General features: G+C 37.3%; 4 protein-coding genes and 1 long non-coding RNA gene across 10 annotated transcripts in view; 3 read left to right on the forward strand and 2 right to left on the reverse strand.

The window, feature by feature from the left end:
• Nucleotides 1–13475, reverse strand: part of LOC128865166 (protein split ends) — a 125641-nt gene extending 112166 nt beyond the window's left edge. For 3 of the 5 annotated variants that reach the window (XM_054105238.1, XM_054105233.1, XM_054105230.1), the window contains exons 1-3: nucleotides 13158–13475; nucleotides 11938–12249; nucleotides 11030–11258 (exon numbers count right to left, since the gene is read on the reverse strand). The gene's annotated coding sequence lies outside the window, so the exon portion shown is untranslated. The remainder of the gene's footprint in view (nucleotides 1–11029; nucleotides 11259–11937; nucleotides 12250–13157) is intronic. The other 2 variants (XM_054105231.1, XM_054105232.1) reach the window with 2 other exon arrangements.
• On the forward strand, nucleotides 7030–11387 carry LOC128865170 (uncharacterized). 2 transcript variants are annotated; one of them, XR_008454763.1, is made up of 3 exons: nucleotides 7030–7425; nucleotides 7517–7621; nucleotides 11227–11387. It is a non-coding gene; the product is annotated as an uncharacterized LOC128865170 (long non-coding RNA). The 2 variants fall into 2 exon arrangements; XR_008454764.1 differs by having other exon boundaries at nucleotides 7517–7617.
• A 2383-nt stretch (nucleotides 13476–15858) lies between the features above and the next one.
• On the forward strand, nucleotides 15859–16853 carry LOC128863744 (vesicle transport protein SFT2C). Its single transcript, XM_054103056.1, has 2 exons — nucleotides 15859–16174; nucleotides 16239–16853. The coding sequence occupies exons 1-2, from the start codon at nucleotides 15989–15991 to the stop codon at nucleotides 16665–16667; spliced, it is 615 nt and encodes a 204-aa protein (XP_053959031.1). The 5' UTR covers nucleotides 15859–15988; the 3' UTR covers nucleotides 16668–16853.
• Nucleotides 16854–17022: 169 nt separating this feature from the next.
• Nucleotides 17023–18428, reverse strand: LOC128863742 (U5 small nuclear ribonucleoprotein 40 kDa protein). Its single transcript, XM_054103053.1, has 4 exons — nucleotides 18217–18428; nucleotides 18026–18155; nucleotides 17340–17968; nucleotides 17023–17274 (listed from the first exon to the last, which is right to left on the reverse strand). Exons 1-4 carry the CDS (start codon nucleotides 18325–18327, stop codon nucleotides 17095–17097), a joined length of 1050 nt encoding a protein of 349 aa, XP_053959028.1. The 5' UTR covers nucleotides 18328–18428; the 3' UTR covers nucleotides 17023–17094.
• Nucleotides 18429–18787: 359 nt separating this feature from the next.
• LOC128863743 (ADP-ribosylation factor-like protein 16) lies at nucleotides 18788–23893 on the forward strand. The gene is made up of 4 exons (XM_054103054.1): nucleotides 18788–19205; nucleotides 19322–20251; nucleotides 20446–20573; nucleotides 23525–23893. Exons 2-4 carry the CDS (start codon nucleotides 19846–19848, stop codon nucleotides 23624–23626), a joined length of 636 nt encoding a protein of 211 aa, XP_053959029.1. The 5' UTR covers nucleotides 18788–19205; nucleotides 19322–19845; the 3' UTR covers nucleotides 23627–23893.
• Nucleotides 23894–26855: the final 2962 nt, after the last annotated feature.

A 26855-nucleotide genomic window follows, 5' to 3' on the forward strand; every position in this document is an offset into this window, starting at 1 on the left:
AAATATTAACGCTAAAACATTTAAGACGAAAGCAAAAGCCAGACGAAGATCAAGTTGAATTGATGAGCAGGAGGATGACATGAGGATACTCCAAGTAAACAGCTGGAAGGAAACAACTGAAGATTGGGTCAAATGGGGACATTTTTTTCAGCAGGCCAAAGCTCACATAGAGCTGAAGCGCCAAGCGATGATTATTTATTATGAAGAAAATCGTGATTTTTGGCCTTTTATTTGGAAACTAAAATATGAGAGAACATGTTTTACGGAAAACATAAATTTGCGTATGCATATATGTACATACTTATGTATGTATAGCTCCAAGTATGCACGTTACAGATGGGCTGGCTTTCCGTTGCAAGTATGTATTTTATTATTATTGGTCTCATATACACCTTTTGCAGCTACTCGTTGTTGTAAATAGTTATTACTATCGTTGGCTTTGCTACAATAGAAAGAAACACATGAACATGAATACACCCGGCAGGCCAAACCTGGATTAGAAAAATAAATGTCAGGCCCCGAACTACAGCGTTTCCACTTGGATTTTAGTAAGGGTTGGTTAATTGGGCGTTAGAAAGAGTAAATTGAAAAGTATGCTTTTGTACTTAGTAGAATTTAGTACTCATTTCAAATTTTCGAAAAAGGTATATAGTGGGGACAATTGGCACCTGCGGGCTGCTTGCAAGTTCTGCAACTCACTTCCGAGTGAATTTAAATGCAATTGAAAATACCACAAAATTGTAAGGTGATAAAAATTCACAAGTTATCTTTGAGGGCAAGCGAAGTGACGCGATTTTATCATGATTCTAAACTCATTTTAAGCGCACCAGTTGGGTACTGGTACATTAACCGGCAGGGCTGATGTATTCGCACACATAAACCCCAAAGCCCCCGATGCCCAGGACCACGCTCGTAATGACAGCAGCGCAGTCGACGTAAACGTTATGTAAAACACCCTGTATGAAAAAAAACAGTTTGCTTTGTTACTGTTACTGCTTTACGTTTTTGTTTGCTGTGCGCAAACGCGCCAAAGGAACACATACAATATACATACAGACGTGCTCAGTAAAAATATAATAAATATATTTATACAAAAACAACAGACCCAAAATCTTGCATTTGCGAAAATTGCAGAGAAACTGCGAAGACGTGAAGACGCGAAGGAAAGATCAAGTATGTAAATAGATTCATTCGTTTATTCATGTTATGGTCCAAGTATTGAACAAGTATTAAAACTAACCGAGCCAGCAAGTGAACTAAATTTCCGGCGACCTGCCAGCCAAGCTTGCTCGTTGGCGTTGCTCGGCTCTGAAGTCGTGATGGCTCCCTGCATACAGCCCGGTACCTCACTCACACACAGTATTCATGTTTGCATCGGAATCACTGCAGGTCTCCAAGCAGCATGTGTAGCCCATTGGAGCACACATTCACACCCACACGGTCCCAGAAAATGTACCATACACACCTTTTTCATAACTGACGTCTGTCAGTGTATGTATATGTATTCGTTTATATGTGCATATAAACATATATGACGATATTCATACATACATACACGTATATATTTAATAAGGCCCCACACTGCCTTGAAAACAATACACGAAAGCAAGCATTCAGACTTTCGGTGTGTACAAGCAGACACACACTCAAGTTCTCTATCCGAGCACATCCATATAAGTGAACAGGTATGCATGTGTACATGTACATGTATTTATATGAGGCTGTGTGTGTATATTTGCGTAAGTGCTATTCATGTTGGTTGGATGATGCACGAGGAGGTGCTGCGGCAATGCGGAGACCTACGCTCGGCAGTGGGGCCGTTTGCTCAACCATCCACTTAGGTGAGCATTCGAGTAAGCATTCACATGCATACAAATCTATGTAAATGTACATACACACACATATATGTATGTATTCATATACCTACAACAACTTATAAGCCGCAGTGAGGCGTTTACGTGGAACTGACACTCAAGTAGAAGTGGCACCTCGTCTTCTTTAGCAGCTGTAGGCACTTGAGCTCCATTATGACCGCAGCGCCTCGCTGCCCGTGTCACCATAACCCCTCGTCCAAATGGAGGCGTATGTAATTCCATCACATCAATTGAATATGCTACAACCACACATAAGTTACACGTCGGTTCACCTTCCCCTCCTCTCACCTCCCTCCCTCCAACTCAACCTTTTTTCTTTGCTGTGTTTGCCTGATGTAGCGAAATGCTAAGTGTATGTGTTTATATATATATATATATACATTTGTATATGTATCAGATTTTTTGTTCTTATTTTGTAGCTAAGCTTTTTTTTTTGTTGCCGTGTTGTTGCGTTGCTTTGGCGCTGTTGGCGCAAGTTGAGGCCGAGTACGAGTACCAACACTCGACTGGCTTTCTCTGGTATTTAGTCGCATTTAATGCGTGTTGGGGCGCGGTAGTTTGTACGAACGCAATGGGCCAGCTCGGTGCTTTCTCGAATATAGATTTCATTTTTGGATACTCAAGAGCTGCTTTTCTAGTGCTGTATTTCTTTAGATTTACACTTGCACTAAAAAGTCTTTCTTTCGATACGTAATTTCCGGAAATTATCACCTTTGCCAGAAAATAGGATCGATATTTAGTTGTTATGTAATATGTTCATATACATATGTGTGTATTTATGTATGTACATATGCATACATTTTTCTTTTCGAAAATTTTAATTATTCAGCTTGAATTCGTTTTGCAGAAGTTCTTCTTTTTGATTGGCGCGATAACTTGGCGCAGAATTTCGTCTTTTCAAAATAAACATGGCCAGAAAGCATAAATATCGTGTGAATATTATTGCATACACATGTGCATGTGTATGTATGTATGTATGTATGTACATAAAAATGTCTAAAAAACAGAACCGAAACAAAAAATTACGTCAGAACTTAGGAACAAAATAAACATTCTTTACGCAATTTTTGTTTGTGCATTTGAGCTTTCTCCCGCTAGTTTTCAGGTGACTAATTTTGCTCTTTGGTGCATCTAAAGTTCTTTTCCGTCACACACAGTTTTCATTTATTTTTAGTCACTCAAAATGTTTTTAATGATACGTGCATTGCTTTGAAACACATGGACATCACTTTTCGATTTTCACGATTTTTTTCTGTAACTAATTTGTTGTTTTCAAATGGTTTGAACGTAGATACGTACATACATGTAAAATGAATTTACAAGTATTTGTACGAATATGTATTGAATTGTCCGCCCTATGCTCCGACTTGGAGCGATAATACATATATGCAAAGAGATGATTTTTTTTTCAAGTCGTTCTTTAGTTCTTAAAAATTTCATCTAAAAGTAAAGGAATAAAAAAAACTAAGAATTTATTGCATTGTAAGGACTAAATGTTCATATATACATATAGACATACATACAAACTTATTTACTATGGACTACGTATACACATCATCTCTTGTTGCTTTCGTTATTTTCACGATTTTGTAACAAATGGAGAACTGAAAAGTCTGTGCGGACTCGGCCTTTTAATATCGCACACACACATACATATATGTAAGGTATATTGAATATTATGAGTGGATCTACTGTGGACCAGATATTCACTATATCCTTAACACTGAACCATAATAAATGAACTATTGGTTGACTTTGAAGCCCCGAAAAATATACGAAAAGAATGTCAAATCATGCGAAGCTAAACCAGTCGCTCTGTCAGAATTATTCTTTTTTTTGTAAGATTACTTTATTGCCATATCAGAAAAGATATTTCGAGCGACAGAAATGAAAGCAAAGTGGAGGGTATGAGGGGAAAAACAACAGAAAATAAGCCCGTTTTTCCTGTTACAATTCCACATAAATATTAGAAAACTTTGTTTTACATGGAAACGTAAATAATATCAAATTTGCCTCATTATGCCCATCCTAGTTAATGGCATAGAAGCTTAAACGATGATAGCATTGGCTGGCTAGAAGAGAAGGCGCTGGAATCACGACTTGTGAGGGCTTCATCATAAATCATGAATGAATGTAAATCTTTCAGCACTTAAAATGTTTCTCTTTGTATATATTTATACACCTGTTAGCGATTAAGTTAGTATAATAACAGAAATGTTAGGCCTGCTTTGTGGCGAAAAATGTGGCTTGACTTGTTGCGTTTTCTTCTTCTCTCGTAATAATTTTGCATTTACTCTGACCTGCGGCGAGCCTGCTAAATGTTTTCTTTTCTCAGCTTATTCATAGAATTACGTGTACCTCTTTCAAAATGTTACACACTTAAAATGTGAAAATAATTAGGCGAAAACTTTAATTGAACCATTCAATTTTGTTATATTCAATGCATATTTTGTGGCAGGACTGAATTTTTTTGTTTTTTCCTCAAATTAATTTGCCAAACTTTCGCAGCGCAAGACTACGGGCCATAGTTGTAGGCAAATTGAAAGCAGATTTTAACGACTTAAACTCTGTTTGAAAATAGCCTTTTGAACTGGAGGTCGAGATATTGAATGCCCGATAAAGATGTTATTTAAAGCAGCAGGTCAACAGTCTCTGATATTGATGAATCTAATAATAACGTGACCAACCATCTGATTCTAGTAAAGTAATTTGCACAAATGTTTGGGTTTTCCTTTCGCTACTCCACTCCAAATATATGTATACTAAATATACGTACATAAGTACGTATTTTTCCTAGAGCTTGTTTAATTTTCTCATTTCATCCAGTATTTTAATTCAATTTCATTAAAATATGTTTAACTTACAACTATAGCTACAGGCCTATGAGTGCGGCAAGACTGGAACTCTTTTTTTTATATTTTGCAAACGAAAGCAACAAGCGAAGTTGGGGATATAACCAAAGTCCTTGGCCCCCTAACGGTTTAAAACGCCCGTACAAAATTTACATTCAAATACCTTTTTTGTTGCAAGGAATCTGGATAAAAGTGCGTAAAGAGCAAAACCTAAGCCAAAATTTAATTAAACAGCTTAAAGGAAATTTAGCTTTATTCAACAGCTGAGTAAAATATAAATTTGTGTTGCATTTGTGGCTTTTGTTTCCCACGACAGTCGGTGCTACGTCAACGGAACGCCCCGGGCCTTTTATCCACCCATGGACTGTACCTTCAGCTCCATCCCAAAATATGCATGTGCAACTATTAACCATTAACCACCTGCGTAAGTCATACGAAATTCTCAATAAGAAAGACCATGCCTTTAATCACACCTACCAAGAAACCCGAAGCTATTTGAGGACATCTACATATGTACATACATATCTACCAAAATTATAAAGAGCTTCGATATAAATTAAAAAAAAGTTAATTCCATTAAAGCGCCTGTTCCGCCCATTGACATTTTGTACTATGAGTATGTAAAGTGTGTGTAAGAATGCAAGTGCATGGCTTATATGAACGACTTTCCCTCATCATTCCCGAAATTTCCCTTTGGCTCATTCATTTTTGTTTTCCCCTCTCGTTTTGGCCTTTTTGCGCGTTAAAAATGTTTAATACTTTCATATTCTTGAGTGGGAAACCTATTAACCCTTTGCAATCCAGTGGTACCGATACGGCGTCCGGCCGATTTGAAGTGTCAACTCGAGCAACGCTGCTATGGCATTTCGGTCTTAACTCAGTTCAGTTAGTCTTAGCGTAGCATTCGCTTGAAACAGTCAAATAAAAATAAATAAATAATTGACGCGTACACTTCTGTTCCCTGTTTGGCCGAGCTCCTCCTCCTATTTGTGGTGTGCGCCTAGATGTTTTTCCACAAATGGAGGGAGCATTTCCAAAAGGGGCTGCAAGGTTTGCTCTGACTGTAGCCTTATTACTGTGGTACGTGTCCTGAAAAACCAAGGCTGCATCTTGGCTATTGTGAAATTAAATGTCACACCAAAACTAATTACAGGGTGTAAAATTTTTAAAATTTTCTTGTTTTCGACATTTAAATGAACAAACTGGTGAAATATTATTTTTATACGCTTGTTTGTTTATAACTGTTTTTAAAGTGCCTGTAAAATATTTACCTACATAATTTGGCCGAAATCGTCTCGAGTTGATGGTTCTCGCGCAAGCGAAAAAGTCCTCGAGTGCTAAGGGTTAAGTCTATTTATGTACAATTTTTGGTTTATTTTCCTCTGGCGTGCATTCATGTTTCACATATGCATGTGTGTGTGCGTATGTAAATTATGTATATTAGTATATACATACTTACATAAGTATGTAACCGCGATACATTAATTTAATATGCATACAAATGCGGCCCTTGTATTTTGTTGAATGCAACACAATATGGACGTGCATTCGGGGATTATTGTATACAATGTGTTAAGTGCATAAGACAAATACGTGGGTATATACATATATACTTGCGTATGTATTTAGTAGATACATATTAATATTTGTGTGTGTGCTTAATAAATGGTATTTATGTGCTTCAGCAGTAACACCAACAGCAAAAACGAGCTCAAGCGTTATATTGAATGTGTGTATGTGTATGTGTACACAAAAGCGAGCGAACCCGCAGTGTGGCTGCAGCCGTAGCTGTGCAGTTTACGCAACACACACATGCAAAAACACCCGCACATAGGAAGGGGTATTTATGGAGCCTTTGCGACAAAACCATTTATTTAGTTGTTGTTTTTGTTATTGTTTGGTTTGTTGTAACCAGCTCCTACATATGCTTGTAATGTTTGGGATTACCTCCCGCCCTCCATAATCCTCATCGTTGATGAACTGTATCGGTAACTGTCGATGTGTGCCCCTTTCGCCTGATGGTCTGCCGACGTCAGCGTCGTCAATTACCCAACAATGCAAAGTGCGCACGGCGTACGGCGCACTGAAGTGGGAGCGAATGCGAAACTGCAAAACTGCCATCCAGCCAGTTTGCGGAAACGAGTGCGAAGTACAATAAAACCAACAAAACATGGTTGTTGCAAGCTGCAACTGTAGTGCATATATAGTCACATACACATACATACATGTACAATCACAAACACCGCAAACTGCAAAGTGGAATTAAAGTAGCGCAAATTATTCGGGCTAACGTTACGAAAACTTTGCCACGGCAGCAGCAGCAGTAGCAGCAACAGCAGCGACGACTGAAGAGCGCCAAGTGCTTGTAGCTGCGCATGGCAGCCATTTCATAGCGCAAATTAAGCAACGTCGAGGCGATTGAATACGTGACCAGCATAGCTGTCGTTGTAAAAAGTCGATTTATTTCTTTATACGCTCTTCGCTGCTCTCGTTTTTTAGCTCTCTGCGTGCAACCAAGCACCGCGTTCCATTTGTTCAAAAATGCCAGCTACCAGTTCGTTTTTTGCCGTTTGTTGCTGTCGCCCAACTTTTGCTGCAGTGCAGTAAAACTAACAAAGCAAAGTGAAAAGCGGTTTAACGTTGTGAAACGAGTTCGTTATGCCTGCTTTCGTTATTGCTGCCTTGCCTTAGTGATCACGGTACATTCGTCATCTCGTTTTCGCTGTTGGCGTATCTCATTCGTTTCTGCTCGCTCACTCACACATGTTTTTCTGCTTGTAACTCTTGTAGCATTGCAGCGGTGAGTGAGTAAAATCCCGTAGGCTCTTTTGTTGTGACGTCCAAAGCCATATCAACACACCAACATGAAGCGGATGTGCATCTGTGCAAGTGTAGGTTTGTGTACTTTTGAAGATAGACAGCTGTTTGTAGCGGCCGCATAGCATTCATTATATCTGCATACATACATAACATGCATGCATACCTATCATATGTATTTGTGGTACCATATTTTTCTACCAACTAGCTGCCTCTTGCGCTGTTACTGTCGCTTTGTGTCGTGCTCGCTAGCGACGAGCTCTCTTTGCGAACTGAAACATGGCTGCAGGCACACAAAATCAACACTGCATGACATCTCTGTCGCACTCACGGCGCACGTATCTGTACATCTCTTTCGATTTCGTGCACTGATGTTTCTAGATGTGTGGACCATAAATGTGATTTGTTTGCATGTGTTGGTGAAACTACAATAGTTGGGGACTATCATCATGGCCGAAAACATCGCTACCTACCATGAGGTCCCCAATTGATGTGTGTGTGTGCGTGTGTGCTGTTAAACAATTGTGCTTGTGGTTGTGTGCATACATATGTATATGCATGCGTGCGGGAGCTGCCAATCTGCGGTATTTATTTCATGGCTCTAACGCTCCGACCTCAGATGACTGTTGCTTCCCTGTCCCCTACTGCGAGTTTTATTTTTCATTCTACATTTGTCTATATTTCTGGCCGAAGACATGAAGCAAAATCTGGTGAAATTCTTGTGCTGGCCGCTTTCGACTCTTGTAGCTGTAGCTCCACATACATAAGTAGGTATGCACATAAGTGAATACATAATCATATGGATGTATGTGTGTGCCTACATTAATGTGTATTTATATATAACAATTTGTTGGTTGAATGTTGGTTAACTTCTTCATTTGTCTGCTTCGCACTGCCATTATATTTACATCGGTACATACGAGTGTATGACAACTACGTTGCCGTTCGTTGTTCGCTCCGACGATCTTTAAAGGCATGTGGCCGAGTCAAATTAATAGGGCTCTTCAACTAACTAATTTTGTATCGGATCATATTCGAGCACGAATTGATGTTCAACTATAAATTGTTCCAAAACTCGGTTTAGTTGTAATGATTTCAGAAACAATAACTCAAAGTTAGTAAATAAAGCTGTTCCATCATGCACGCCGCATATTCTATGTAGCGATACACTCAAGAAAATGTGCAATAAGAACGAAATAGTAACGAATAGGTGATCAGCTTAATTGAGACAACTTATTCGACTTTAGCAATATTTGCTTTAGATCAACTCATAATTCAGCTGCATAATTAGGATGCATCGAATGTTAACTTAATGGGCAAACAGTTAAAATAATACGAGAGGAGTATCAATTAAATTAAAGCGAAAATATTTACTTGATTTTTCAGGTAGATTGACATTCTAGATCAAAGTCCAAAAACCAGCTATTTGCATTTGTTTAATGTGGTTTACTTTCTCATTACATAAGTATGTATGTGTGTATTGGGGGTTCTAACCGACTTTTATTTGTGGAAAACCATTACAAAGCACATAAATTGGCCTCACACACCCGTAGTAACATAATGCGTATCAAGTTCCAACCTCCTAAATCACATAACGTGAGAAATGAAAGGACAAAACACCATGAACTTAAAGCGTCAATAATTACATGACATTTCAAGACGACTAAACGAGGACTAAGACAGAGTTTAATTTTGTGCCTCGAAATCACATCTGCTAAGCAACAACAATTGTGAATGACTGAAATAAAAAATACCCATTCAGAAGTTGGGTCAGGTCATCGAAAGCTATTCAACCTTTTCTAATTAACTTAAAATTAAAATATATGGAATTTATGTTTACGAGATCTGCGGGTTGCTTAACGAAACTGTCTAATCTTTTCGAATTCTGTCGAAAAGGCGCCCTTTTTTTTGACTAAACTTAAATTCTCATTTGAAATACAAGAGCAGCACAAGCATTTTTGGTTTTGGCAACGTGGATTATTTATTTTATTAAGAATAAACTATCTACCTCCAACCAAAGCCAGTCGAATATGCCACTAAAAAGGCAGATTTGTAGAGTTTAGCAGGTAAGCAAGACGAATCTATACAAGGTGTGGTGATGGCACGAGAGCAACAATAATATTAACGTGCATTTTGTTTATACAATTTGGTGTATTTAATGTCAAAATTTCCAAAGAAACAAAGCGACAATAAAGAAGCGTTCCACCACAATCGGTTCTACGTCACCGTAACGAACCGGATTTATATCCGGCCACGGACAGTCACTCAGCTGCTCTAGCGTCCCACCTTGAATGAGTTCGCCTTCCAGGTAAGCCACAATTATCCCTTCGTTGCACACCTTTTGTAAAACCGTCAGTTGGGCACCCAGGTCTTGCCTTTTTCGTCCTGTGAGATGATCCGTTTTAGAAGGTTATATCCATAAAACGTTAGAAAAGTAAATTTTAGGAAGCTACCTAGAAGCTCAAGTCGTTAGCTATAATCCAAAATCGAAAAAGCCAGATCCGGGTGCCCAACGGCGGGTTAGAGTGACAATTAGCAGATGTGACTGTGGAAGTTCGTGAGGAATACGTGTGAGCTGAGCACCAATGATCAATTAACGGGATCCCTGATCGAGATCTGATACAATTTATAATCCCTTCTGTTCGTTTTATTTCTCATCATTAGTTTGGCAGCACAGCCTTTTCTAATTAGTAGCACTGACAAGTGCATGAAACTATATGAAGCAAAACCTTTTATTTCAGAGATAAACTTCTTGTTGAATGAGTTCTTTCGGCAGAAAATTTTAAAACTACGTCATTGGGCATAAACTATGACGCCGATTTTTAGTTTTAGGTCGTTTTCTTGCTTTCATGGCATTTGCTCAAAATCACGTTTTATTTTTGGCAGCTCATAGCCAAGACCTGCGGCCTATTGGTCAAATAAAAACCTCAGGGTTATTTTTGATACAAAATTTACATTCACTAATCGCATTAACTTTATCTTATGCGTTGCTTAGTTTCATTCGGCGGAATAGCTCGGGGTTCTCGGACCCGGGAAAATTGCTTGACACCTCTTTCATGCGTTCTCACCTTGGATGTGCCACTATTCTCATCTCTTATCGGGCTTGATTTTTCTATGCTTAATGATGTTTTCAACCTTCTGAAATCTTGAATAATTTGTGTTAGTAGTCTGTAGAAATCTGTTGTTTAAAGACTTCAAATTAAAAAAAAAATTTAAAAAAATAAAACAAACAAAATAAATAAAAAAAATAAAATACTGAGCTACTGAGCTGGATAGCCCAAGAAAGTACGCTAATTAAGAAACTATCAAGCACTGTTATTTCCATCGTTAAGAAATCATTGATAGCCACGATGGTATCAGTTGCTCGTATTTATTTCATTGCTACTATAAACATTTCCTATATTTCATATTTTTTTTATTTATATTATTTGTGTGAAGTTAATATTTAGTCTGTAGTCTATTTGTTATTAAAATCTGACATCTTACCGATTATTGCATTTGTATACAGCTCAAAATCTTCTTAACACTCTTTTCAGCACTTATTCTCTTGTTATTTTTCACAATTTTCACTATTTATTTAACATCAATTTTATTCAGTTTTTTATCTTTTATATTTACTATTGATGTGAACTTCTTTTCTCCATTAACCAAATTGAAATTTGTTTTTATTTTATTATTTGTAGCAATATCGGAGCGGATTGAAATGTTTCAAGTGCTGCAAATAAAAGAATACAACAAAATTATCTCATTTTAGTCAAAGTAAATGAAAGCATTATATTTATATTTAATTTAAAAAACGTTTTCAAGTTTTTGAAATTATGAATACATATATGTTTGGTTTACATATGCGAAGCTTTAGATATAAATTTTTTATATAATTTTGTGTAATTTTTGATTTATAATTTAATATTATTTTTTTATTGTATTTATTATACGAAAAATAAAAAAAAAATACTATTTTACAATAAAAGGAGCACTAGCTGCCAGGACTTGGGGCTGTGCTAAATTGGCATAAAATATTATTTCAAAAATCTAACTTTTCTTTATAAATAAAAAAAACTTCGTGGAAATTTGACTAAAGGAAAATCACCGGCTACTTAAGATAAAATCTGAGAAATTCAGATCACAAAAGTATTATATCACGGCCTTATATTCAGGTAAATGTAGTAAAATGCAGGTTCGAGTGAAAATTTTTACTTGTGCGCCATTTAACAAATTATTATTTTATTGCTTGAACTGCATGGATGTGAAGAGAACTCACACACACGTATGTATGTGTGGGCACCTACCTACTCAGTTATTGAAATCAATATTTGCATTTTTTCGTACGTACTCAGGCTTAAATAATATTTAAAGGCTGGAAACATTTAAATGAAAAGTGGGTAAGTACTTACTGGTTACGCAGATTTAAAAGTTCTGTATGGACTGTTTTCCAAATATATGTAATTTTCGAAAAACCTCCATGAGTGGATTAAACTGCGATTTTTAGTATGGGTTGTGGTTGTTTATTCGTAGAATCTGGTACTATTTTGCAGTATATTTTTTCTATACGTAAAGTGTTACTTTTTCCACATAACTGTTGAATTTGAATTTGCTTATATTTTTCATTTTCTTATTATATTTACTTGTTTTATGCATTGGTTTACTGAACTTCTTATTTTAATTTTTTTTTTATAAAATTTATTCCCTCATTTTTTACAGAATCACTAGATGGAGAAGATAAGCATATTATTATTTCACACAATTAAATTGGTATGACTATAAAAAAATATTTTTTCAGAGGATTATCTGCCCACTTTTTGCAAAAACACATATACAAATATACATATTTACATATGTATGTACATATATATTTATCTAACGCATATAAGGTAATGATTTTATTGCCTTCACGTTAACATTAGCATTCATGGCAGAAAGCTGAGGGGAAACATTAAAGGGTATATGCTGTATCGTCTTAAATATGAGCGAAATTTCGTAATTGACTTTTCTTTGTAATTACATACATATTTTGTATTAATTATTATATTTGTATTAATTCTTAATTTTTATTATTGTCGTGCTTAAACTTGCAACACTGTTGTTGCCATTGTGCTGCTCACATTTGTGTATGTATTTATTTGCATCGTTTTATTATTGCACTTTTGTAGGGACAAACATCGGTCCGTCGCGCCTCGCGTTTCACCGCCCGACATCACTCCGCCATAGTTCACGCCTCTGGCGATCTGCCTCTCTACCGCACTGCAATGCACCGACACTATTTTTTCGAAGCAACACACGTACAAACATACATGAATATGGCAACGGATTGCATTTCGGCGCGTCGCGTCGCGTCGCTCCGTACCATGCCGGGTCGCCTACACCCTATATTCGCAAGCAACGACCGCCTTACAAACCGTACGTCCTGCACATTTTGCCCGCCGCGCAGCTAGATACCTTTACACATATCCACACTCAGCCATACACACACATGCAATTGCTTACACACATACACAATTTACCTACACAGCGATACACGAAGGAGGTGCCTACCGCGAGAGGCGCGTGAAATAGACGTACTTATGAAAATTGCGTTCGACTCGTTACGATTTTATTTTCATTTTGTTTTATTTACCTATATCCTTATGTAGATTTTTAATTATTTCATTTCTTTTTATGTTTAAACCTCCGTTTTCATTTCATTTTCTATCACCATTCACCTTTTGCTGCTCCGCAATTAATTTTGCTTTTGTGTTTTTAATATAATTCCTCTTGCTGTTGTTGGCGTTGGTGATTGTTGTTGTTGCTGCTACTTCTAATTGCTGCTGCTGCTTTTGTTGTTGTACAAATGTATACAATAAAATCTACCGTATAGTTTCAAGAGGAAAACGCGAAACGAAAACGTCCTAAACATCCAAACTCATCGCGATTTACTCAGTGACTGAGTTCAGCAATCGCTGGTCAGCAACGACAGAGAGACAATTTTATTCCATCAGATACTCGGCAAACAGGGTGCGATGTACACAACCTAACAGTACCAGTGTAATTTCGCAAATAATATATTATCGCAATATAGACAGACTCACAGAGTCACAGCATTTTTCTGTTATTAAGTAGTATAATTTTTAACACAAAAAGTTATCCTTTACACACATATGACTTGTTGTAAATTCAAAATCATGTGCATTGCACCCTGTTGTATCGACCCAGCTGTGTACGTGTAATAACGAAAACACATTTGTGAGCGCTCTGCTATGGAAGTTCTCTGTTGTACGAGGGAGAGAGAGCGGTAGTGAGAAAAGAGGTATCTATGAGATATTTTGCCGCTTTTTAATTTGGATTCATTTTCGTGTTTGCTTGAAGTAGTTTCAGGTATACATTTGCATATACACGAATGTTTTTAATTTTTAATAATTTTCGCTCAAGTTTTGAAGAAAATGATATAATTTTATTAAATAACATACATATTTTGTTTACATTTAAAAATTTATTCGAGAATACAGTGCACTCGCGGTAACACGAATACCCGCAAAGTTGAACAACGTGCTAACACGCACACTTTTTTCTCCATTGATTTCTTTATAACTCGAACAAATGAAACAAACGCTACTCGAAATAAATTTTATTTGAATACAAGGCTTACAATTTGAGTGACTTTTTTTATGCTGCACGTCTGCACACATTCTTAAATAATTATATTTTTTGTAACTAATATGTTTCGTCTGTTCACATCCCGTTAGTTTCGTGCATTTTAATTTTAAGTTTATTGGGCTATTCATTTTGAGTTTGTAATTCATAGTGGGTTTGGTGCATAAGTAAGAATATCAACGTTTATATAAAAACGAATTTTACTGCAAAAATTGTGCTGCAGCCCGTTTTTCAGAGCAAACCACACACAATTGATTAGTCGAACAAATTCGGTTTCTCGCACAAGGCTTGTTGTAATTAGTTTCAGTTAGCGCGAGTGTACTTTATTCTATGGATTTAAGAGAAATGGACATTAATTTATTATTTTGCCTCTCTTTTTATCAAGTCTCTCTCGCTGGTACTACTCGTCACTCTTAGGGGTGGCACACACTATACGCGATTTGTTATGGGACAGCAGTGGTTATGCTGGCACATTTGTTCGGCCAACACGAAATGTGTTTGCTTTGTTTTGAGGAATGGCTATACTGAGTTTGTCACAGAGTTGCAATCTGGCAAACTGGAATTTAGTTTCACCATTGTTTTTTTCACCTATTGCCAACCCTAACTCAAGTACGTATTTGTACTAGGCACAAAAAGCGTTAAAAATGAAAGCGAAATATACACACAGTGAACAAGTATGCAAAAAGTTTTATATTTTGGCCAGAAGTTCACAAAAATTTTGTAAGAAAAGCTGCAACGTTCAAGGAAATGTTTTCTTGCTATTTCTTGGTTGATGATGTGGTCATTTGTGTATGGCAACTTTATATTTTACGTCAGGTTGGTAGGAAAAATTTTGTTCGGTGTAAGAGTCGCAGAACTCTCTTTTCGTATTCGGTGCAACAACAATTCTACGGTGTTTGCCAAACAAAATTTCAGTATAACCAAGGCCTTAAAGGCCCCATATATGTGAGTCGAGTTGTATTTAAATGTGACTCGAATGAGTTCAGCCTTTAACAGATATCCCACCCTGAGAGGGCGCGCTCTTTGCTTTGTAGAATAGGACTTGACTTCGTACTGTTTAAGTTATGTGGAACAATGTCACATTCTTCTAAAAATGGTGCAGGAATTGCAAAACCAAGAATTCGTGTACTCGGTGGGGGAGATGAATACGAAAATGCACAACTTGAGTGAACGGCACCCTCGAAGGCGATTTGCGTCCATTACTAAAACTTAACTTGTTCTAATTATTATTCAACGTTTGTTAATTTTGCTTTGTTTAACTCTTTCGTTTTGGTTTAACAACTTGTTTTTATAAAAACTAGGGAAGACAACAATTTATTCGAAATGCGTCAAATACAAGGCGCATTCTTTAAAGTGGTGGCACTAGACCAACAACAACGTTTGATTGTCAAAGCGAAGTATTGGCAAGTAGAAAACAAAGAACGAATTCGCGTTGTTTCATTCTGTTTTGACACTCACATGGGCACGGCGAAAGAAAAAAACAACCGCACCTTTTTTCGTACGAATCTAGTGATTTTCTTTATTTTAATTGGGAAGAATTCACAACCACCGCAGATCTCTAGTGAAAAACAAAAACCTGTCTGTTTTCTCTGACGAATAAGCATTACTAGATCAAAATATTATAGAAATGTGTAACAACTTCGCACTGTGTACGTTTATTTTCTTTTGTGAATACTGTGAGCCCTGTAACTAACCGTCACTCTGTGCCAAAGTGTGATTATTCGTTGACTACCAAGTATATTACGGTTGTGTGAAAAATTAAAAATAAACAAATTCGTGGCACTCTAATCTGTGACCTAGAATAATACATCCTCAAACATGGCGAGTTTAAAGCAAGATCTAGATGAATATTTGTTGTTGCAAAGCGATCAAAAGAAAAACTTTAGTGCCAAAATCCCACAAATCAAAGTACCTGATTTGGGAAAATTGTTTACACGTTCGGAGGCAACGGAGCCCAGTAATGGTTGGTTGCAAGATACACAAGACAGTTGTTGTCCTAAACTGGTATACTACATTTGAAGTATTTTAGTTATTTTGGATTACTTACATAATTTTGTTTTCATTATAGTCACGACTTCAGCGCATTGTAGGATTTGTTGCTTGCTTGGGACTGGGCGCATTCTGCTTCAGTATTTCTATTTTCTACATACCAGTGTTAATATTGAAAGCCCGTAAATTCGCGCTACTCTATTCGTTAGGTAGTATGTTTTTTATACTGGGATTTTGTTTTTTATCGGGATTTGGTGCCTTCCTCAAGACTGCCTTCTCCAAGCCCCGTATGCTTGTGTCCGGAACGTATACTAGCTCGTTGATAGCAACACTCTACTGTGCATTATTAGTACACAGCACTGCGTTAACGGTTCTGTTCGCTGTGGCACAAATTATTGCTCTGTTGTTTATGATAGTAGGCACTGTTCCAGGTGGAGCTTCCGGCATCAAATTTTTTGGAAAAATGTTTAAGAGCACTGTATCCTCAACAAGTACACTGCCGGTTTAGATCGATCTAAATGCATTCACCATGGCAGTTGGTTCGACATAACGGGAACGACCCGGATTTATATCTGGCCAAGGACTGTCACTTCAGCAACATTCCCGTAATTGTATGGGAATGTTTATGCTGCTGCTGCAACAACAACAACAACAAACGATCATAATAAATAAATTTTAACTTTTCATTCTTTAAGTCGGTTGACCTTTTTCACTTTTGCTCAGTTGTTGTTGCATATATTTAGTAACTTAAGTTTTTGCACAAGTGTATCTAAATTTCTTAACTACTTTAAAAAATTCGACCTGATTTATTACTGAAAGTGACATTTGTGATACCATCGGAAAGATAAAAAAGAGTTTATACATTTAAGATAGTTGATAATTTCATTAATTTCTCTTGTGTTTTATTGTACGTTAATGTAAGAATATAGCTAAGTCTAATCCTCGATTTCACCCAGATATAAAGTTTTATCACTTGATGCAGATAGTATCAAAGGCTCCTTTGGATGGAAATCTACGTCGTTAACACTGCCATTGTGACCAGGCAACTTATACAATATACGCCGGCTAGTTGTGTCCCAAATGTAAACATGACGATCAGCAGAACCCGCAGATATCTAATTATATAAAATATTTATTAAGTGCGATGTGCTTAGTTAAAAACTGAATTAATTAAACTTACTTTGCTGCCATCTGGAGACCAACAACAACGTAATAGATTTTTTTCAAAATTGTGCTGATGCCCTTGAAAAATTTTCACACAACGTTCACTCGGCACGTACGGACGTATATCCCATATACGTAAAGAGTTATCCATTGAATTGGATAGCAAGTATGAGCCGTCTGGAGATAGCGAAATCCCTGTGATTGTATCAGTATGTCCGCGTAGTCTATGTAACACCTGTTGTTGTTTGCGGACATCCCATATTTTTATTTCATTGTCAATTCCACCAGAAATCACTTGCTCACCGGTATCATTGAAACACACCCCAGTTACTTGATAAGGTGTTTCGAGTGTATGGATTGCATTTTTTTTCCGTGCGTCCCAAATTCTTATTGATCGGTCATCGGACCCCGAACAGAGCATTTGAACACCACGGCGTGTGCAATGTACAGTGTTTACAAAATTTGTGTGTCCTTTTAGCCGACGCACTCGCTGACCAGTCACAATGTCCCATATCGCGACGGTTTTGTCGGTGGCACAGGTGTACACATTTGATCCATCCGTTGAGAAATGCGCTTCCAACACCGCTCCGCTATGACCTGACATAACCATAATATTTTCACACTCGCCGTACACATTCCAAACATCTGTGAATAAAGGATATTATTTAAATAAATATTTTTAAGCCGTCTAATTCATCTTACAAATTTGCCGGTCAAATCCAGACGAGAGTAGTAAATCGCCATCCGGATGAAATTCAGTGGTGAAAATTTCGCCCTCATGTCCTTCCAGCAACATAATTGGCGTCATTAAGTTTGATGTACGTCTAACGCCCTAAATGAACCGATTAATTTACGAATTAGTGTAAAGAGTGGATAAACTCAGATGAGCCTACCGATTCTATCAACGCTTTATCTCGGTTGGTGTAAGCAATAAGGTCGCTTTTGCTGCGCTTTGGCTCTTGTGTGGCGAGCACTAAACTTGTTCCCGACCTTTTTGTACCCATTTTTATTAATTAATTCCAGAACAATTGACACCACACGCTTTGACTTTGAAAATAATATAACAATACAGATGTTGCAGCAGAACTAACTACCGAAGGACAGGGCTATCTTAATTGTTGCGTTTCTACCACAGGGTGCACACTAGAATGTGAAAATATTTTGATAGTGCTACCACATTGAAAACTAAATTAAATTTCTTTACAACACATCTACAACTACGATTGTAGGGCAGCCTCATCTTTTGATTACAGCCCCAGTTGACACTTCTCCTGGCATGTTCCCATAGTTTGGTGCCAGCCTACGTTTCCTGATTATTGTTGTTGTAGCAGCATAAAAATTTCTCATAAGTTATGGAGAGTGTTATTGGAATGACAGTCCTTGGCCGGATATAAATCTGGGTCGCTCCGGTATCCTAGAACCGAATGTCGTGGAAACGACGTCTCATGGTCTTAGCAATTTTCTTTTAAATAAGAAAATAAGCTGTTATCTAGGACCGTTCTTTTAAGAAAATTCGGACAAGAAATTTCAGCACACAAAAACTTAACCGGATACTTAAGGGGGAACGCCACTGGGAAAACTAAAAAAAACGATTGTTTTTGCATAAATTGTTAGTATAACTACCCGATTCTATGTGCACTTAAGTGAGCGCCCGTCGGTTCGACACTGTGTAGCGCTTACGATACGATGCTTTATTTCAATCGCGTTTTTCTCGAAACGACTGTTTTTGATACGGTGGCAACGATTTCGCGAAGACTAATGAATTGATTTGAATTTTCTTTTTTTCAAAATTTTTGTTATCGCATTGGCTCTCGTTGTACGTAGCCGATTTTCAAACTTGAAAATAACTATTTTTTTGGGTCTGTTGAAAATAAAAAAAATGGTAAAAAACACACATCGAAATTCAAATCACCACCATTTTATCAAGAACAAAAAAAAAAACGGCTACGTACAACGATTGCCACTATTGTGATAAAATTTTTGGTTTTTTGATTTCAGATGATTATTCATTGCTGTATCGCTGCCACCAGATTACGTCATTTTTTTTTTTAACTCGTTACGTTTATTTACATAAATCTGTAAAATTTCAATATTTTTTAATAAAAATTTTCATCAACATAGTTTAATACATATATAATAAATTACCTTTTGTCCCATCCTCGAGTAATCATTCCTACTTACAAAAAAAAATTCACAAAAATCGACTATTTTTTCACCCCTCACAGAGGCGTTCACCCTTAAGTTAGTACATGACATTTTAGAAGGAAACTGAGAGCATAAAAAAGTTGGCTGGAAATATTCGTGCGGACAACGCGAATTGCATTCAATTCGAATTTCTAAAGGATTCTTTACCTTATTAATGTCATGGCAACGCATATTTAACAATTATTTATTTACCCGCACTTCACAAATAAATCGACTTATACTAAATATTTACAAATATTATAATTTACAAAGAGGTGAAAATATTTGTTTAAGAAACTCAAAAAAGGTAGCTTTTCGTTAAAGTGTATGAAAGTAAAATGGATTCGGGGTTTATTAGCCAAATGTCCTGTATTTGCGTCGGGCCAAAACGTGCTGGGAAAACACATCTTTTGAAGGCGTTAGAAAATCCAAAATCAATTGACGAAACCACTTATTCCATGCCGACGAATGGCACAAATATTTTTACAATTAATCTTCCAACAAAAGCTTTAAATGTTTCAAACCCAGCTCAAAAAACTCAGATGGAACAATCGGTGGACAAGAACGGTAAAGATACATCCGACGCAACAGTGCCACGCCGCAAGCAAAAGAGTCCACTAAAATGCATTCGTATTTTGGAAATCGGAGGGGCAATGGCGCCGCTTTGGCGGCAGTACTATGGAAATGTATCGAAATTGATTTATGTGGTGGACACCTCAAATCTGTGTCAGATATCCGCAGCAGGTACTGTTCGTTGCAAAAATCTCATTAATTTTGTATCTTTACTGGTCCACGTTTCAGTGCAAATTTAATACAGCTTCACAGTAGTTAAAAAAAATCACGGAAAATCAATCCGAGTTAAACTAAATACTTATTCACGTTGTTTAACTACGTATATAGTATATGTATACGGGTCATTATATTTTTCTTTTTTCAAGGTGTGCTGCTGTATTCAATACTAGCCGAGCCTCGGTTGCAGCGCTGTCGCATTCTGCTTGTTCTTGCGAAGATGGATTACGCTTATCGTCAGATGCGTAACGAAGCCTTACTTATGTTGCAAATACAAGTAAGATAAATAAGATTATTTTATTTTAAATTGCTTTAAAAATAGGTTAATCCAGATAATGGAATAAAGGAAACTGGGGAGCCGGTGTAAATTTAACTCCTCTGTCTTCACTAAGTGGCGGCCGCCGTAGCCGAATGGGTTGGTGCGTGACTACCATTCGGAATTCACAGAGAGAACGTAGGTTCGAATCTCGGTGAAACACAAAAATTAAAGAAAAACATGTTTCTAATTAAGGGTCGCCCATCGGTAGACAATGGCAAACCTCCGAGTGCATATCTGCCATAAAAAATATCTGCTGTTTGCTGCCACCTTAAAACTGTAGGTCCCTCCATTTGTGGAAGAACATCAAGACGCACGCCACAAATAGGAGGAGGAGCTCGGCCAAACACCCAAAAAGGGTGTACGCGCCAATTATATATATATATATATATATATATATATATATATATATATATATGTATATCTGCACTAAGTTAAATGGTTCATCTTCCACAGTAAAACTTGAAACAGTTAAAATTCACTCTGAAAAATGTTCGCTTATTATGCCTACTTTCTATGGATGCAGAGGTGCCATTGGCAAAAGACAGGACCTCTTGCCTCGGATTGTACTTTGGGTTTACAATAGTGTTTCAAAGACAATTATTTTGTTGATTCTGTCAAATTCGCTCAGAGCCGAATAACGGTCTGTTTAAGAGCTCACCTTTGAAATCTTTTCACAATGGAGTAACAGTACCTCTTCGAAGGTAGTATAGAAAGTCTTTAAATGAGCTAGCAGCGAAGTGTTTAAAGATGGTAGTACGGGTCCCCGGGTACATAGGCTTTACATATAAAATAGCTGGCAAGGAACGGGACTTAGTTACAATTATAAATTCCACTTCCCTTACAAATTAGATCGGTTTTCCTTGAACTTGCAAATATATAGTAAAGGGTTTTCCAATAACAGGTGTTATTTTGAATAGCCCGCCATTTCGCTATTTGGGTAGATGTCACTTTTGAAGCTGTCATTTTTTGATATTTCACAAGTATATTAGAAACTACGCCATTAATAAAAAACGATGCACGCTTAAACAACTCATTGAAATTATTAAAATTCACTATAAAAATGGTGTAAATTTGGTAGAGAAGGGTCGTGAAACTCGAACATTTTTGGGTCATCGGGTCATCAGCAATACAGAAATTGGTGAAAAAGAGGTTGTCTGTAAAGTCGGTTTACTGACGATAGTTTAACGTGACAACGTCATAAGAAAATACTGTTGGAATGGTTGCATATTTCAAAAGAAAATTTAAATTTTATTTGTTTGATAGATATTTTGTATGGATATAGAGAAGGTGGTAAATGGAATCGTAATGGAATTGATGAAGTTACATTTACACAAACGTGAACAATTACGAAACATTGATCAAATTCATGAAAGATATGTTCAATTTCGATTGTGCATCAGACGTTAATAAGTCAACAACACTAAGAGACAACATCATCGATTTGACTTTTTCAAGATACATTACTCTCGAAACACCTCCTTTCATTTCCTACTTTTCCTATCATCATCCTATTCTCAACAGAGAAATGGTGCATTACCATGCACACAGGAAGAAGGCATATGCAAATACAAATATGTGAATTTATATACAAATGCGCATATACATACATATATATGCTCACTCAAGTAGAAGAGAGCCAGATGTCGAACATTGCCGAATGCGGGGGGCCGATTGTGCTCTTTGTCGTTCATTCCGCGCCTTCGCTTGCAGTTCAAGCAAGGTAACGGCGATTGAGCAAGATAACGACGAATGAGCAAGATAACGACACATTTTTTCGTGCGTGCCGCCGGCTAAATCGAATTATAAGACGTTATCACGTCAAAAATTCGAGCTGCTGGGACAAGTTAGTGATGTGAAGAATAAAACCCGTGCACGTCGCTCAAGAACACCCGAAAATATTGCTGTTGTAGCCCAAAGTGTTGAAGTAAACCCATTCCAGCCCATTGCCCATTCCTCGTCGTTCTTTGGAATTAGGCATTCCACAAACGTCATTACACCGTATTTTGCATAAAGATTTGGGTCTTAAGGCTTATAAAGTCCAGTTAACACAAGAACTCAAGCCGACCGATCATCAACAACGTCGTGTCTTTGCTGATTGGGTCGTTGAAATGCATGAAAATGATCCGGAATTCCATCGAAAAATAATCTCAATCTCGATGAGGCCGGTGGCTTCGTCAACAAGCAAAATTGTCTGATCTGGGGCTCAGAAATTCCAAGAGTTATTGTTGAAAAGCCTCTCTACCCTCAACGTGTGACTGTTTGGTGCGGTTTTTGGTCCGACGGAGTCATTGGACCTTACTTTTTCGAAAGTAAAGCTGGAGCAACAGGTACGGTGAATGGATTGCTATCGAGAGATGATTAACGATTTTTTATGGCCGGAATTGGATGGTATTGATCTGGACAACGTTTATTTTCAACAAGACGGCGCTACGTTCCACACAAGCACCGAAAGCATTGATATTTTACCGGAATAACACCTCTTATTGGAAAATCCTTTAGAGGGGGGCTACGAGGCCTCTCGAACCACTATTGTAGCATTTGCAGGGATGGAGGGGAGGTGGATAACATCAAGCACAGCCTCTGCCACTCTCTCTTGCTCTGGCTTAAACTTAACATCACTAACCATAACCTAAGCAGCTTTCGTTACAGGCATAGAAAATTGGCAATCGCTTCGGCTAGGGATTTCAGCTGAATATATTTCTTTTCGTTCAAATATTTTAATATTAAGAGCGGGGAATATATCCGATTTATGTCAGATTTGTTTCACTATTATCTGACAACTTCTTCTTTCCGTCTTAGATTACTGTTTACCATCAGGTATAAATGTTATTACTACATGTAAAACGGTTTAATTCTTCAAAATAAAAAAAAATTACATAAATATTACTTTTAATAATTTCATTATTCAGAAACTACAAAAGGAAATTCGACAGGAGCTAACAATTGTAGAGGCCAGCGCTGTGAGTCAATTGGGTCTGGAGTCCATATACGCTTGGTTACGGATCCCTTAAAAATGTGTCAAGAATGCTGTGGTCCAATCAATACTCATACATACATGTGTAGTAATTAAATTTGTTTTGTATAAAATTCGATAATTGTAATAAATAAAACAATATCTTATAGTTGTACTTTCCGCAGAGGTTCGACTATAATTAACTCTGTCTAACTTTTCTAAAAGCAATTTGAGCTTTCGACCATCGCCTAGCTCTCGCGTCCATATTTCTCAACTGATTTATGAAATTATTTTATGTACCTATAATAATACAGGGTGCGTGCGATATTTGAGGACAACTTCAGATTAAAACTAAGTAGCTTTTATTTCGAACAAATATTAATGAAACTGCACGCATTTTTACACAACATTCACTTATTTTATATTTACAAAATCATTCAATAAAATTTTCATTAGCTGCAATAATCTGCAATATTTGATGGGGGTGGTTAGTGTCGTGCGGGGTGCCTTTACATGCCGGACATATGTTTAGTATGTCGGGGTCGATTCTGGATAAGTAGGAGTTCAACCTACTACAGTATCCAGAACGTAATTGTGCCAAGGTTACGCAGGACTCTTGGGGAAGTTGGAGCTCTTCGCCACTTCTTCTTTTCGGTATTCTTAGACACTTCATGGTGTTTAATTTTATTTACAAGGCGTTTTGATCGGATAACTCGCTGTTCTTGTGTTGGCTCCGACATAATCTGTCTTCTGCGCATAACATAGGATTTATATCGAAGATCTTCATGTATAACTCGACCCTGAGAAACATTAAGCTCCCTCGCAAGGACCCTCATTAATTTTGAATAGTTCTCGTCAATGATCGCTTGAACTTATTGAATAAATTCTGCAAATCGGACAGTTTCAGAACGTTCCTCGTGGCTTTTGCGTGTTGCAACAGATTCTGCATCGCCGCCTGATGCTTCCCATTCACGGCGAACCTTATGAACGAATGAACGTCGTACTTAAGAAAATTAGAGACATCCAAATCCACGTGATTTGCGCACATAGCGACGTTGCGTGTCTCTTCATTTCTTTAGTGAAGTGGTAGCCCTTCATGTCTTATCTGAAAAAGAGCAAAAAGAAAAATAATGGTTTCCCTAAGTGGTAGCATGCATGTCCTCAAATACCGTACGCACCCTGTATAATCAGGTTCTTGCAGACAGTTGCAGCAGCTTCTCATTTAAGCCGCTGAAGTCAACAAATTATGCCTCCTAATTGAGCCAATCCCTTGACCATTTCAAGAACCGCTGCAGCTATAGCATCAGATGCTGTGAGTCGAAAATGTTCCATTAAATAAATAAAAATCAGTTGCATCTGGGCTACCGTTTATTTAGCCATCCAAATGCTATACTGCTGTACGTACTAATCAAATCTCAACAAGCTCGTAAGTCACAGCGAGACAGCTAGCATAATTACGATCAAACTTCACTCAGGTAAGTTCGTTTGATCGTATAATTATACTACGCTGTCTCGTCCTCGAGATCAATTATAACTTGTAGTTATTTACAAAAACATAAGATTTGTCTTTCGCTTTAAGATCTTTAAAAGACCTACACCTTATTTAAGTATTTTTATTAGTCTCAATTCTAATAACAGACTTTGCAAAACCTGTTTCATTAGTTATTGGTCGATTATAAAATCGAGCGAATGTTTCCGACTTCTTTGCCCATCCTGCCGTTTTGCGAATAGTTTCCACATCGATGCCCTTCCTAAACGCCGCCGATGTTGATGCATGACGCGTGCTGTGCGCTGAAAACTGCTTTATATCAAGACCACTCTCCATCATTGCTTGCTTCACCCACTTACTAATCGTTTGGGACGTAGCTACCCTGTCAGACTTCTTAAATGTTATAAAAAGACTCGTTTGTGTGACTCCTCAACTCTCATGTCTTATTTAAGTAAACTTGAAGAGTTTTAACTGGGCATATTTTGTTATTTTCAATAAACGCCGGAATTATTAAATTAGGTTGTGTGTTACCCACCGCCGTAGTTTTAATTCTATCAGGTATCTTTATAACTGCTAAATTATCTTGGAAAGTTATATTAGCCGTTTTTATTTTCGACAAGGTCTGCACTCTTTGGGCAGTCACCAACAATAAGAGCAACGCGAGTTTTTTAGACAAGTCATCCAATTTTAATTCGCTGTTCTCTTCCCGACTTGAGTAAAATTCTAAAACTATAGGGTATATTCAGAAACGCATTATAAATGCGCAGTAATTGCAGCGCTGGCAGTACTGCCAATGTGACAAGTGTTGCAATTGATAGATTGGCAGTATTAAAATTTTCCCTGCAAATAATGGCATTATAATGCGTTATTGAATATACCCATACTTGGATCCCATGTCTGATCGTATTTGGGGCGTTGTGGTTTTATTACGGACACTCCCCTGCAAAATCTTCTGATGGCTGGATCCCTCCCAATATCCCACGTTGACAATAACGATATCGCCGACCTATAGGTGTTAAGAGTCCCATACTGACTTTTTCCCGATGCCAATGGTAATAAAAACTCTAATACTGCCGCCACCGTAGGTTCAAAGGGTGAGATGTGCCTTGTCTTACAAAAGGAGTACCAAGAAATAATCGGCTTGTTGTACTGCTTTAGTGTATTTTCGGATAACGATGCTAAAATGAATTGCAACGATTCATTCGGTGCTCTTTTCTTAATAAATGCTTCCCTGATAATTTGCCTGCAATCAAGGTAAGTGATTTCCATGTTGGGTGAAATTCTCTGAAAGGAGAGTGCAGAAGAAGATTATCCCGGTTTAAGTATATTGGTTGACTTATAAGCAATTCGTTAAACAGTGGAAACCATGGCCGAGATGGCCAATTTGGCACAACTAAAACCCCTTCGGATTGATCATTGATTATTTTCCTGATTACTTTTAGTATAAGCCCAAAGGGAGGAAAAGCATAGAACTTCAGACAGGACCAATCTACTGTAAATACATCTACAGCTGATGCCTCTGGGTCCGGAAACCAAGAATAAAAAATTGGACACTTTTTGTTAATGTTTGTGGCAAACAAATCAATATGAGGTTTACCAAAACACAAAACAATTTCTTTGAAAGCATAGTCTGCCAGTTCCCATTCTGTTTCTTCTGATATTATACGCGACTCCCTATCAGCTTGAACATTTCTTGATGATTTAATATATGTAGCCCGAATCCATAAATTCCAGTCTTGACACCACTGCCAGATTTCTCTCTAAGCTTTGTTAGTTTTTGGTACCGAATGCTACCCAT

This window comes from Anastrepha ludens, chromosome 5, assembly GCF_028408465.1.
Source record: "Anastrepha ludens isolate Willacy chromosome 5, idAnaLude1.1, whole genome shotgun sequence".
Lineage (NCBI taxonomy): Eukaryota > Metazoa > Arthropoda > Insecta > Diptera > Tephritidae > Anastrepha > Anastrepha ludens.

Coding starts and splice junctions, on each gene's coding strand:
- LOC128863744 (XM_054103056.1), top strand. CDS start 15,989: ATGGCGAGTTTAAAGCAAGATCTAGATGAATATTTGTTGTTGCAAAGC. Junction 16,175..16,238: donor ACAGTTGTTGTCCTAAACTG/GTATACTACATT, acceptor TTTTCATTATAG/TCACGACTTCAGCGCATTGT.
- LOC128863742 (XM_054103053.1), bottom strand. CDS start 18,327: ATGGGTACAAAAAGGTCGGGAACAAGTTTAGTGCTCGCCACACAAGAG. Junction 18,156..18,216: donor ATAAAGCGTTGATAGAATCG/GTAGGCTCATCT, acceptor CGGTTCATTTAG/GGCGTTAGACGTACATCAAA. Junction 17,275..17,339: donor GGTCTCCAGATGGCAGCAAA/GTAAGTTTAATT, acceptor TTATATAATTAG/ATATCTGCGGGTTCTGCTGA.
- LOC128863743 (XM_054103054.1), top strand. CDS start 19,846: ATGGATTCGGGGTTTATTAGCCAAATGTCCTGTATTTGCGTCGGGCCA. Junction 20,252..20,445: donor GTGTCAGATATCCGCAGCAG/GTACTGTTCGTT, acceptor TCTTTTTTCAAG/GTGTGCTGCTGTATTCAATA. Junction 20,574..23,524: donor TACTTATGTTGCAAATACAA/GTAAGATAAATA, acceptor TTCATTATTCAG/AAACTACAAAAGGAAATTCG.